This window comes from Artibeus jamaicensis, unplaced genomic scaffold, assembly GCF_021234435.1.
Source record: "Artibeus jamaicensis isolate MK-2021 breed Jamaican fruit bat unplaced genomic scaffold, CSHL_Jam_final contig_60, whole genome shotgun sequence".
NCBI lineage: Eukaryota > Metazoa > Chordata > Mammalia > Chiroptera > Phyllostomidae > Artibeus > Artibeus jamaicensis.
The window spans coordinates 11,713,511-11,727,470 of NW_026521900.1; the positions used below are offsets into that span (position 1 = coordinate 11,713,511).

The window sequence follows — 13,960 nt, forward strand, 5'->3', positions numbered from 1 at the left end:
ACCTAAGTACTCAAATTTGACGTTTAGGGTTGTTGTTTGATTTTCCTCTACCTTCCTTGGCAGAGTATTTACATACCAGAAGCTTAACTCTTAATAGACCATTTCTTGAAAAGGCTTTTGCATTACATTACTTCCTTTGTACTGTAGTAGTTAGCTCTTGGCTCTGAATGATGGCTACCATTCTTAACAACTAAGTCTTATGAATTTACCCTTTTTTATAAATAGGAAAATTCTAAAGCCAAAAAAACCCCAATTGGATGTGGACTGATCCACAGGTAAAGCTGTTTATCATCAAGTCAGGTGTGATAGATACTTTAGTGAAAGAGTGCCAAGAATTTAATCCCTCTCATTGATGAAACCTAAAATAGTGGTAATATCATTGTCATCATCATCATCATTATAGTTTTTCTATTCTAAACATTATGATAGATATTTTTAAATCATTTTTATTGTTTTTCTATTACAGTTGTTCCAATTTTTCTCCCTTTGCCCTCCTCTGCCCATCCCACCTCCCCCTCCCATAGTCAATTCCCACACTGTTGTCCATGTGCTTGGGTCTTTCATACATATTCCTTGACTAGTTCCTTCCCCTTCTTTCCACCATTTCCCCTCTCCCACCCCTCCATTCACTTTCAGTCTGCTCCATGTTTCCATGCTTGTGGTTCTGTTTTCTTCATTAGTTTATTTTGTTCATTAATTCCACTTATAGGTGAGATCATGTGGTATTTGTCTTTTACCACCTGGCATATTTCACTTAGCATAATGCTCTCCCGTTCCATCCATGCTGTTCTGAAGGGTAGGCGCTCCTTTTTTCTTTGTGCTGCATAGTATTTCATTGTGTAAATGTGCCACAGTTCTTTGATCTACTCATTTACTGATGGACACTTAAGCTGTTTCCAGCACTTGGCTATTACAAATAGCATTTCTATGGACGTAGGGGAGCAGAAGTACTTTTGAATTGGTGATTTGGGGTTCTTAGGGTATATTCCCAGCAGCAGAATTGCTGGGTCAGAAGGCAGTTCCATTTTAGTTTTCTGAGGAAATTCCATACTGACACCAACAATGTACTAGGGTTTGCTTTTCTGACATCCTCACAAGTGCTTGTTTCTTGATTTATTAATAATGGCCACTGTGACAGGATTGAGTTGATATCTCTTTGTGATTTTCACTTGCATTTTTCTGATGGCTAGTGATGTTGACCATCTTTTCATATGTGTATGGGTCCTTTGTATGTTGTCCTTGGAGAAGTATCTGTATTCAGATCCTCTGTCCATTTTTTAATTGGATTGCTTGTCTTCTTGGTGTTGAGTCATATGAGTTCTTTATATATTTTAGAGATCAAACCGTTGTCTAATGTATCTTTGGCAAACAGTTTCTCCTATATGGTTGGTTCCCTTTTCACTTTGAAGATGGTTTATGTAGCCATATAGAAGCTTTATAACTTGATGTAGTACCTTTTGTTTATTCTTTCCTTTATATCCCTTGCCCTAGGAGATATATCGGCAAAAAGTATTGCTACGTGGGATATCTGAAAATTTCCTGCTTATGTTTTGAGTTTATTCTGATGTATGGTGGTCTACTTTCATTATTTGCATGTACCAGTCCAATTCCCCCAACACCATTTATTGACGATAGATATTTTTAAATTCCTTGTCCACCATTGTGCCAAATGCTCATTAAATGGTCTTCATATGCTGAAAGTTTTAAAAGATTGCTGTAGGAGTCACTTACATTTTAGAAATCAGGAGATGATCTGATAAGATCTGTGTTTCAGAAATATAACTCTTCTCACACCAAATACTGTCTGTATTATTGTGTTTCTAGCATAAGGTGTATTAACAATTGTTAAACATTTCTTTGTTTTGTTTTTACCATAATATCAATTGACCTACATTTGGCAATAGCAGAGAAGTGAATAGGGGAGTAGAAAAGGGTAAAAGAAATATATCAAACTTTGAATATCAGTGCATTATTTCTTAATCTGAATTGTAATTAAACCCCATTTTAGTGTGAGGACTATATCATAACTATAGTCCTCTAGTTTTGAAAGGAAGTATATTTACATGGAATAAAAAAGTTCTTCCCCTGGAAACACTGATGTAGCATTCGAAGAACATCTGAACTCTCATCAAAAGTTGGTAATATGGTGTTATTTATTCAATCCAGTCACTGTATGTTGAAGAACTTTTTTTTAGGTGTGAAAACAAATAGTATCTTGAAGTGTAAAATAATCTAATAAAATAATGTAAATCTTATTAGATAATGTAAGTGAATTCTGTAGTGGTTTTTAGATACTATAGATAGAATCCTATTTAATAAAAACTGACTGGAAGAGGATTGTGAGGTTGGGCATGTCATCCTCTTTAAGAAAGATATGTACAAGGTCTGTCCAGAAGGTACCCAGTTATATAATATGAAAAATAGAGACATCCATTGAAGAAGATTCAAGATATAGGAAATACTGTACATAGGACAATGACACCTCAGTCCCCTTCAAAGTAGGCACCTTGGGGCCTCACACAGTTCTCCCAATCGCCATCAGCTGTCATGTTGTATTTTCCTAAATCTCATTGATGGTCTGAAATCTCTCCCCTTTTAAAGGGGATTTTAGTTCTGGGAAAACCCAGAAGTTACAGGGTGCCAAATCTGGGCTGTAAGGGGCCTGAGTCACCTGGGTGATTTGATGTTTCACCAAAAGTCTGTGCAGGAGATGTGATGAACGAGCAGGTGCGTTGTCATGATGTAGAGCTGCCAATCATCAGATGCCCATAGCTGTGGCCTTCTGAATCATCCAAATAGTTTTTTTTTTTTTCACCAAGGAATGTTCAGGCTTAACACAAAATTTGTTGCAGATTCATTGCTCTACTCACTCAGTCATTTTGAATGTGATGGCCATCCAGTACACATGTTCACTCAATGGTGTCTACTGCTACTACTGACTAGTACAGTGAAGTCAGCTTTGTTCATGCATGTGCATTATAGTCCACTCTCCTTGGCTGCCAGGTTACATCTATATTGCACAAACCATTCTCATTATATTAACAATGGTTGGACTTTTTCCAGATAGACCTCATTATATTCATATATATACACACATTTCTAAAAGTGTAATTGCATAATACAGTCACACTTGGGCCACAAATAGTTTTGCTTTTTAATCTTTGCAATTCATTGCCACAGTGCCATCACTTGCTACTTCATATTAATTCTTCTCAGCAATGCTGGATGAGTTCATCAAGAAAGTGAGATGTTATGGTAATGATAGACTGGACTGAGACTATACAGGTTTCCTGAAGTTCCTTATATTTCACAAGATTTTGTTGTATTTGCATTTCAGGATGCACTGTGCCTCAAGAATTGATGAGAGTAACTACACATTTTAAAGCTCTACATTTAGGTATGATTTCTAGAACACACTGACTGGATTAATGTTTAACAGTGGCTGTCTTATGGATTCACTTAGGAAGTTGGGAGATGGCAATTTGATTCTTCTTTATTATTGAACTGGCCTTACTGCACAATTAATTAAGACCTGCTTAAAAATAGCCTTTAGAAGAAGGCCAGGGAAGGGAATGCCTTTAAAACAATGCCACTATAGTAATGAATTCATTTTTATGCCTGAAATAGCTACTTTTATCCAGTTTAGATTAATGGGATCAGATATGATGTTGCTTTCTGGCTACAGCACTAATACTGAGAAACAACTCATTTTTGTTAACTATATCCTAGGTTTTCAAAGTTACTAGGTACTTTTAAAGAACTGACCTTGTGTAGTCAGTTCATGTGTGGTTCAGTTTTTTAATATTTTTCTCTAATTATGATGTGTACTTGGAAAGGCATTATATATATATATATATATATATATATATATATATATATATATACAGTTTAAAGAAAATAATGTCAACACTCAAGTAACTACTACCCAGATCAAGAAAAATTACAAGCATTCCAGAAGTTCCAACCTCACATGCAGTCCAACCAGATTCCTGTATTCCTCTGGGTAGCCACTGTCTTTACTTTCATCATTTCCTTGCTTCTCTTTATAATGTAGTCACTTACATTTGTATCCTATACTAAAACAATATAATTTAGGTTTGCCTGGTTTTGAACTTGTATGAATAGAATCATGTTATGTGCTCTCTTGTGTCTGGGATTTTTCATTCAGTGTTATATTTGTGAGATTTTATCTGTGCTATTGCTATGTAGTGAATTTTTTAAAAAGCTTTTTTTATATTTGCCTATCTGTTTTTTACTTAGGACCCCTGTAACTAACTGTTTTTGTAGATTTCTACTTTGCTTTCTTGGATTTTCTGCTAAATGAGGTCTGAAGACTAAAACTTGTCTGGACCCCAGTTTTCATTTAAAAAACTTTATTGAGATAAAATGGTTTATAACGTTATAAAAGCTTCAGATGTACAACATTATAATTGGATACCAGTATGCCCTACTGGGTTCTCACCACCAAAAGTCTAGTTTTCATCTGTCACCATACATTTAACCCCCTTTACCCATTTGGCCCTTCTAGACTCCCTTCTCCTCTGATAACCAGCAATGTGTCCTCTGTATCTATGAACGCTTTTGTTTTTTTATTCACTTATTTATTTTATATTCCATGTGAGTGATATCATATGATTTTTGTCCTTCCTTGAGGGTAATACACTATGTGAAATAAGTCACATGGAAATGGACCCCAGTTTTCTGAACTGACCTGACTGGCACCGGTTTGACGGCATTTGTTTTGATGAGAGTACATCTTTAAGGCTTCTGTGCTCGGTGAAAAATCTTCCTTTCTCCAAGGCTGGTCCAAGGGTCTGGTCATGTGATTCCAACAGTGACATCACACTCTGACTGCCGGCGAACACTGGTGGTTCTTTAGGTGGCGTTTGTTTCTGTGAAAGGCAGAGAACGAAGCAAGTGCCCCTCTAAAACAGTTCTTACTGGGGCTCCTTCTGTAAAAGCTTCTCAACCTAAATGACCAAATGCAGGCTTCCAAGGTTATTTCTTCCTTGAGGCAGGAAAAAAGAAAGCTGTAATTGAAGGTAAGCAGACTTTAGCCTGGCCACGGACGGAAGCATGACCCCAGGGAGAAGGGAATCTGGAGAATCACAAGCAGTCTGTTGTCAGAGTCTAATGACTGCCTGCTCTTTTAGAGCTGCCTGACAATTTGCATGTACAACAGGAGACTATATACAAAGAAGGATGGTGCATGCTTGTGTTACCTAGTGATGGAAGAGATTTCTTTCATTTCTGTTTAGAAAGCTGTGCAGACCTTCATTTTGTATTAATATCCTTTGAGCTGGGGCAGTAGTTATTGCTTTTAAAAATCAGCTTCATAAAAATTTTTTTTCAATTTCTCCTGAAAGAAATACTCTTAAGCCAGAGCAAATGTAATTGAAGTGTGAATCTGCTTTTAAAAAGTAAATTTCTGATTGGTGTCCTGTGTTCATCATGTTAGCATTTGTCTTGAGAATTTAAACAGGCTTGTTTCTCACCCCTCTCCTCACATACTTATTCTCCTTCTGCCCTCATTTCCTAGCTGGCTATTTCCCTTCAAGCTCTCAAACAACACACCAACACTGATCTTTATCAGTATGCCACTAACATGATAGGAAATGCTGGGCTGGTGATTCAGCAGCCAACCATTTTACAGCCAGGTAGGTTGGAAGATAAGGAAAGGACTTTGATTAGGAGTTTTAAGATTAACTTGTTCACCTCCTCCACTCCAATCCCTCCCCCAGCCCTACTCCTTAATATGATTTGGATTCTGCAGAGCTTTTCATTTCAAATATGTATGTTGCCTATGAAATGTATGCTGCATTAAGTATTCAGATGACTCAAATTTGTAAACCACATGCAGCTTGTGTGTTAATTCATACTGACATTATCAGAGTGCTGAAGTTGTCTTTTAGAAGTTTAGAGTGAAGATAGGGATATACATAGGGGGAGTGGGGGATCAGTTCAAGCCCACTTTCATCTTCTCTGTAGAGGGATTGATCACCAAACAGTCTGGATAAAGCTTTGTACCTGTCAAAGTTGATGCTGCAAATGTGAGTTCTGGCTGTCTGGGTTCAATCATAGCATTACTCTGTATTTTTACTCAATGTGCATTTGCATAAATACCTGAATACTGTTCTATGTTTTGTGTTTAATGGCTAAATATTGTTCCATCAGGGGATTGTGGAAATATTTTGAACAAGTTGGTTAAGCTATACTAAGTAACCTTGTATGAATACAATTTCTGAGTTTCAATAGTTGTCCCCGGCACTACTATTCATCAAACAAACTTTGGTTTAGCTGGTATTTATTGAGTCTTGTTCAGGTGCTAGATGCTGGAGAAGGCAATGGTGAGTCAGATCTAGGGCTGTCTTCAAAGAGCTTCTAGTCTAGAAAGGAACATAAAGTATTTGATTAAGTAATTGTAATAGAAGTACTAAAGGCAAAGCAGACAAAGGGCTGTGATTGTTGGGCAAATGGATGTGTTTCTTCCAGTTGAAGGATCAAGGAGGGACATCATCATGGAGCCCTATTCTGCTCTTTAAATCTCTATTGATAAATCTTAGACTCTTCTGACATACTCAGCAAAAGTTTCTGCAAATTACTACACTAGGGATCAAAGTCTTCTACCTATTGAAGGGAAATAAGTACATTCCAGGCAGCTTAACTCTTGAAAAGGCTGACATGCTTTCTCTGGAGTCCCCATTCAGACAAAAGCTACCTTCTAAGATTGAATTTTTGCCCTCATAAATGTAAAATGCTTTCTACTGTGATGTGTCTAAAAAGGCCTTTGACCCTTTTGTCTCCATTCCATAACAGAAACTCAAATAGCTAACCTGCTCCAAGCTCCTGTCTTTTGCTTCATAAATCCTTTCCCAGTGTACTTCAACTCCTGTCAATTCTCCCTTTGTATTGTTCCTCTCATCTGTCCCCTTCCATTCACACTACCTTAATATACTTATTTTGTGCCTAAACCCCAGAAACCTCTGAATGTGATGGCTGTTCACACCAGGTGATTGATTTCATTGCCTTGTCAGCATGCCCTAATTGTACTCAACTGGTAGTTTAAGGGCTCACTTTTGGTGTACTGAAAAGAGATATTAAAAATTGCCTGTGTCACCCTGGCTGGCATGGCTCAGTGGTTTGAGCACTGGACTGAGAAGCAAAGGGTCACCAGTTCTATTCCCAGTCAGGGCACATGCCTGAGTTGCAGGCCAGATCCCCAGTAGGGGGCACGTGAGAGGCAACCACACATTGATGCTTCTCTCTCTCTTTCTCCCTCTCTTTCTCTCTCCCTCCCCCCTCTCTAAAAATAAAATAAATAAAATCTTTTTAAAAAAATTACCTGTGCCTGAAGTACTAATGTCTATTTCCTGTTCAATACAGAGGACAGGTCATACAATGGTGGAGGAATAGGTTCTTCAAATAGGATGATGGACTTCTTGGAGGAGCCAATTCCTGGTGTGGGGACCTACGATGATTTCAATACAATTGATTGGGTGAGAGAGAAGTCTCGAGACCGGGATAGGCACCGAGAGGTAAGGTGAAAGATGGCACATGAGTAACCGTTAGGAAACACCAGAGGAAGACGTTGAAGATATATATTCTTTATTCATAATATTTCTTTCATCCCTGCATGTGGCTAAATCCGTTTTTTATTGGCAATTTAGAGTTTTATTTTTAAGGTATCATTATATGTTTTGAAAAGAATTTATATTTAATGATGACTTACCTTCCCTACAGTAAGCGGTTGAAAAGGATCCTTGCAGCCCTGAAATGGGTATCAATACCTATGCAAACAGGTGAAAGCAAACTTGGTGGGAATGACCAAAATAAATTTTAAAGATCTTCTTTCCCCATTTTCACCTCCCTTTTATGTTTTCCCTTGAAGCAGGATTTTTAGAACTAAGAAAATAAATGGGCTCCTTTTAAAGGAATAAAAGAAAGAAATCTCAGAGCCCAACTCTTTGCTGAAGCACACAAAATAAACTTTTTGTTATTATAGCTATTTTACAACTACAACACCAAAGTAAAGTTATGTATTCAGCTCAAACAGAACCACAAGACCAATCAAATTCAAATTAAGAACACTGATTTTACATGATAGGTAATAGATGGTACTTATGACTGTGGCACAGCTTCTTGTAAATATTACTAGAGCATTTTCCCACTTTTTAAAGTACTGTGAAAACTTTTTAGAGCAGTGCACCAAGATCATTTGCCTTAAACTTGTTGCTGTGTATAATTTAAATAAGGGAATCCTAATTTCTAGTTTGTGTCTAGAACACATGGCGAGCTTATTAGAAAGGTAGAGCCCAACCCCAGAGACCCTGATTTAGTAGGTGATTCTCTGGGGAGACACTTCAACCAATGGTAGGTATTATTATTTTTTCTTTCTTACTATTTCTGCTTTGACTCCAAATTTAAGATTTGATTTTTAAGCTGACTTCATTCTGTCCTGAGTTCATGATTTCCTTCTCTTAAGAGCCAAATCAATCTCACTTTTCATTCTTAAGCCTTTTCCAGCTCCTGATTGATTTTCTCATGACTTTCTGAACTCATGAGTCAGGTTGTCTCAGGTACAGGTTTTGAGAAATTCCTTTATAATTCTTGGATTTGTGATAATCACACTGAGTTTTCTTATTCTAACTTAAAAAGATGGTCTCTATAAAACATTCTATGTTTTTTAAAGGTTTCTCTTATTTAGGAACACATATGTATTCTATTTATTGTATTAATGCATCAAGCAGACTTTAAAATTTGGAATTTTATGGCATTTGAATTTCTGCTCTTTGTAATTCAGAGTTCAGTTTGTCATCAGGTGCATATTCAAATTTATTCACATTGCAAAAGTCGCCTGTGATATGACAAAGGCATATTTCCCATTATATTAAAAGGGTTATATCTGAAACAAATTATAACAGTGATAATTCAAAATCAATTAAAATGTGTTTATCAAATATTCAAAGGGGACTTCTTAGCACTAACTTCCATTCATCATCAGAATGGAAACACTCACAGGGAAAAATGTCACTTCATTTACTTTTCACTACTGTACTGGAAACTTGAAGTTGTAAGTCAAAATGCAATTTTAAAGGGCTTTAAATTTTTAAATAATTTATTATAACTAGTTGTGATGTTGATAGATAAAGATGGAGTGGCTAACTCACAGTTGCAAAGATTAGAAATAGAGGTCCAGAGAACAGGAGTAGTACCAATGACAAAGTTGTCTGTATGCTTGCTTTTGAAATGTGGGCACTGAAGGGATAAATCAAGAAGGTTAGGGCCTAAAAGGTAAAACTTTCTGCAACTCTTGATAGCCTCAGGTATTCCCAGCAGGTTTTTGAGAATAAAGAGATGCATTCTTGATATTATTTAGTATCTATGATCAATTTAGAGTAAGGGGTTTGTGGGATCAAGTCTTGAAATTTGCCTGACCTGAAGCATACATAGCCTTGGATAGATAGTATACCTCAAATTGTACTTTTCACCAGTCAATTAAGTTTATGCCCATTTATTCCTTGAAAAACAATCAAATAGTGAAGAGATCATCCCTGAGATGTCTGATGTCTAGGGCAGAAAGAGACTACTTTAATAAACAAAACAGAGTGATACTTTAAGAAATCAGCAGCTGAGTGGGGAAGGCCTGAATAAGATACTTACAGGCATTGTGATATTGTAGATGATGGTGGGGACCAGTAGTCAAGGTTCAATAAATCTCAAAGTTCTTGGTTATGTTGGGTCAGCCAAAGATTGTTTGAGAAGTAACTCCAAATTGGTCTCTATCTCCAATGAGTACATTTGTCTTTGTGTTTCTTTACTTTATTCCATATTTGGAGATGAAAAAGCAATGGTGTGTGTAGAATGTATTAATGTTTTCTCATTTTTTCTTAGATTACCAATAAAAGCAAAGAATCAACATGGGCCTTAATTCACAGTGTGAGTGATGCCTTTTCTGGCTGGTTGTTGATGCTACTTATTGGGCTTTTATCAGGTATGGTAAACTCTGTTAGTTTTCTAAATGAATCTCCTACAATTGTGGTATGCCTCTCCCCTAAGTCATGACCTAAGTTGAGTGCTATGCTTTATGATTTTCCTACATGAAATAAATTGCTGATGAATCTTTTGGATGCACATATTCCCATTATAAAGGGATACTAATACATGCATTTAACCTCCTTCTTTAAATAAATGATGCTAAATGAGGAAATGCATTTAAATGTATGTGTATGCCATAAAATGATGTATTCATTTTAAGATGCTGTTAGCGCTGCCTTTTGGTGCATTCAGTTTTTTTCCAAAACACATACTACATGGGGTTTAGGAGAGAAGATGTAGAAGAGGACTTCCTGAGACTTTTTTATAGCTATTTCTTAAATATCTACCCTCCCAATTGAAGATAAAGAAAAGCATGTAAGATATGGCTCATACCTAGAAGGATTTTACCATCTCATTCTCTCATGGTGGCTGAGAAGTGGGATGCTACAACCTTTTCCTATTTTCTCTATCAACCTCCCAGAACACTGCAAATAATATGCAATCTAACTCCGAATATTACACTCGGTATGCAAATACAGCTTTAAATCAAATTCCCAAGCAGGCTTCCCCTACAATGGAAGAATCAGAAAGCTAAGAATACCTGGTAGAGATGCTAAAAGTTGTAGCCTTATGGCATTAAAAGATGGGTGTAGGAAGATCTGGAACATTGAGCTAAAACAGAAGTTAGGTGGAAAACCTGAATGGAAGTGGATGAGATGAAATAGCAATTAATAGCACAAGGTGTAGTTTATAGCTGCCTACATTTTAATCCAAGCCCTGCCACTTGTTTGTTTTGTGACTTTAGACAAGTTTCTCAACCCTTGGAAGCTTCAGTTCACTAATCTATAAAATGGGGATAAGAGTACCTGTATTACACATTTGTGAAAAATTAAATGAGATAGAGTGCACGTAGTACTCAGCATAATGCCCAGTTGTTAACTGTGCTTCTGTTATTGTTACCCAGAGATAATTCATGAGCTGTGGAATATAAGATGATTGCTGCAATGAGGAATGGCTCATCCATATTGGCTTTTTAGAGATGATCTGGAGCAGGGGTCAGCAAATGTTTTCTCTAAAGGGCCAAATGGAAAATATTTTAGGATTTGTGGGCCAAATGGTTTCTGTAGCACAAAAACAGCCATAGACAGTAGGTAAACAAATGACTGGTCCTGTAACCAAGAAAAACTTTGTTTACAAACACGGAAGCAGAGTTGACTCTTGAGCCATAGTTTGCCAACCCATTGTCTAGGGTGTTAATGTTACCCCTTCTGCCAGTTCAGAGCCTGCTAATAATTGACTGTGTGGTCTGTAGTCTCCAGTATTGCAGAGATGCTGAAGAGAAGGAAGAAGGATGAGAAAGGGTTATATAGTTTAGCAGTTAGGAAGATACCAATGACCTTGAAAAACTATCTCACGTAAATATTAGGAGCCAAAGTTCAAGGGGAAGCAAGCAGTGTGGAAGTTTTGGAGGTATTTGGTGTTCATTGGAAATAGAGAAGGGACAAAAGCTTGAAGTGGTAACAAGGATGAGGGAAAGCATTTTATTTTTTAGAGGAGGAGAAACCTGATGAAATTTGTAACCAGGAAAGAAGGAGCCAATTGGGAAAAGAAGGGATAGAAATAGAAGGGAAAGTAGCATTGAGGGTAACCATGTTAGATAGGATAAGACGTGCATACATGAAATAACTAGAGAGCAAGCCAAACTCTATAACATCATGTTAATTTTCTGAATCCATGCAATAAGTGCAATAAGAATTAGAAGAAAGAGAATAGGGGGGCGCTGAAATGGTCAAGAGTAGGTATCAAACTGTTTTAGATTTGACTTAGGTTATTTAAGTATGTAAATAACCTGTGTTAACACTTTTAGCACCTACCAAAACATACACATGACATGCCTCCAGCCTGTTGGAGTGCAAGCATAATATCCTCAATTTTTTAATGTATTTCTTGTCACTATGTGGTCAGTGAATATTTTTCTTTCCCTCATACACACAGGGTATTTTGTTTTTAGGCACTGGGGAGCTACAATAGAAACAGTGTTTCTGAATGCAGAAAGTCTGTGGATTCAGGGGCTGTGAAGTTTATGGTATCTTTCCTGTTTCCCTAAACCACTATTCTAGACTATTTAATTTCTTTATGCTAGAATTTCTTCATCTGGATGACAGAAATGATGAGAAGGCCAAAATCAAAAGTACTATAACTATCTTAACCCTATCGTTATTAGCCATAGTGCCTGAATCCCCATTCACTATTCATTTTCTCATAATTTTCTTTGATAAATGTTATGTATATAATATTGTTTGCCCTTCTCACTAAGGAAACTTTATAATGTTCATGTCCTAGGCTCAGGAGGCTTCAACATGTCTACAGCTTCATATAACCTTCTATGTGTATCACAGTGTGTGTTTTTTTAAATAAATTCAGTTCCCTTAGCTTAGAATACCTTCCTGCCATTGCTCAAATTGCCTTGTGCATGAAACAAAATCACTATGAAGACTGAACCCTTCACCCTATAGTCTATCAGCTCCCTTCCCCAAGCCATCTCAAATAAGACATCATATTATATTCTTCAATATGGTAAATGTCAGTTTTCTCAATCTTATGTATATAGTGAGAATAAAATAATCTTTAATAAACTTGACTGTCACCGTGCTGGCCTGCAAACCAAAGGGTCACTGGTTTGATTCCCAGTCAGGGCACATGCCTGGGTTGCAGGCCAGGCCCCCATTTGGGGGCGGGCGCGAGGCAACCACACATTGTCGTTTCCCTCTCTCTCTTTCTCCTTCCTTTCCCCTCTCTAAAAAATAAATAAATAAAATCTTTAAAGAAAATAAACTTGACTGTCTTTATGGATCAGTATTCATCGAAAGGAGAATCTATGTAAATTAGCTAAAGGTCAAATCCATTTGCTCCTTGCTCTTGTCCAACCACTTTGCTCTCCTTTAAGTTTCCTCTATACAGAAATTCTATAAACACAGTGTTTAATGCAGACAATGTTTTGTTTTCCTTTTCCCTCTTTAGGGAGAAGGCATTTACAATAGGTGAAATCTGTTAGAGATAGTAGGTGCAAATCAAGCAGACAGGCAATCAGAAAGAGGTTCCTAGTGGAATGGGAAAAAGTATATGCTTGTTCATTATTTTTATCCCTTTTTCCTCATTTTCTCTAACAATTTTGCCCTTTCCTTCCCTCTCCTCAAATCAGGTTCCCTAGCTGGCTTGATAGACATCTCTGCTCATTGGATGACAGACTTAAAAGAAGGTATATGCACAGAGGGATTGTGGTTTAACCATGAACACTGTTGCTGGAACTCCAAATATGTCACCTTTGAAGACAAAGACAAGTGCCCAAAGTGGAATAGCTGGTCCCAGCTTCTCATCAGCACAGATGAGGTAACATGTAGTGAAGATTTTGAAACCACTAACTTTAATTATTTCATTTCCTTCATTTCTTATACTCTACTCATGCCAATTGTGGAGTCTCCCCCCGCCCCCATTTTCCTTTTCATGAAAAGGGGAACAAGTGCCAGCTGCCTTTTTCTGTGGTTTAAGTGCAGCCCTATTTCCCTCTCTTCTGGCACATGGGATCATTTGATGCTTACACAGTGACTTAACATTTTTGCTTTTTTAAAACAAGCTTAGTGTTTCTTCTTAGTTTTAGTGCATGGTGTGACTGAATGTATCTTTCTCTAATAATCTCAGTAGAAGTGTTAGAGCCATCTGACAAGTAAGCTACAATTTCTAACAAAGGATGGATTGGGTTAAAAATACGTTTATAGTATAGGTTCCAAAAGTAATTTGTCCCTTAGCATTACATTAGAATATTAAAAATTTATAATATATTCAATATCAAAACAACCGAAACCCAGGAATAAAATTGTCCCAGTCCCATTTAGAGATTAAATTAATATTTTAATTTGTCCTGTCT

General features: G+C 36.9%; 1 protein-coding gene across 6 annotated transcripts in view; it reads left to right on the top strand.

The window, feature by feature from the left end:
* The window catches only part of CLCN5 (chloride voltage-gated channel 5), a 191,146-nt gene that overhangs the window by 145,726 nt on the left and 31,460 nt on the right, over positions 1-13,960 (top strand). For 2 of the 6 annotated variants that reach the window (XM_037159059.2, XM_037159066.2), the window contains 4 exons: positions 3,338-3,397; positions 7,384-7,535; positions 9,892-9,991; positions 13,238-13,425. In XM_037159059.2, the coding sequence (XP_037014954.1) occupies positions 3,338-3,397; positions 7,384-7,535; positions 9,892-9,991; positions 13,238-13,425 (500 nt within the window). Of the gene's footprint in view, positions 1-3,337; positions 3,398-4,827; positions 5,043-5,539; positions 5,658-5,854; positions 6,051-7,383; positions 7,536-9,891; positions 9,992-13,237; positions 13,426-13,960 lie in introns of those variants that run through there. The other 4 variants (XM_037159070.2, XM_037159076.2, XM_037159086.2 and 1 more) reach the window with 4 other exon arrangements.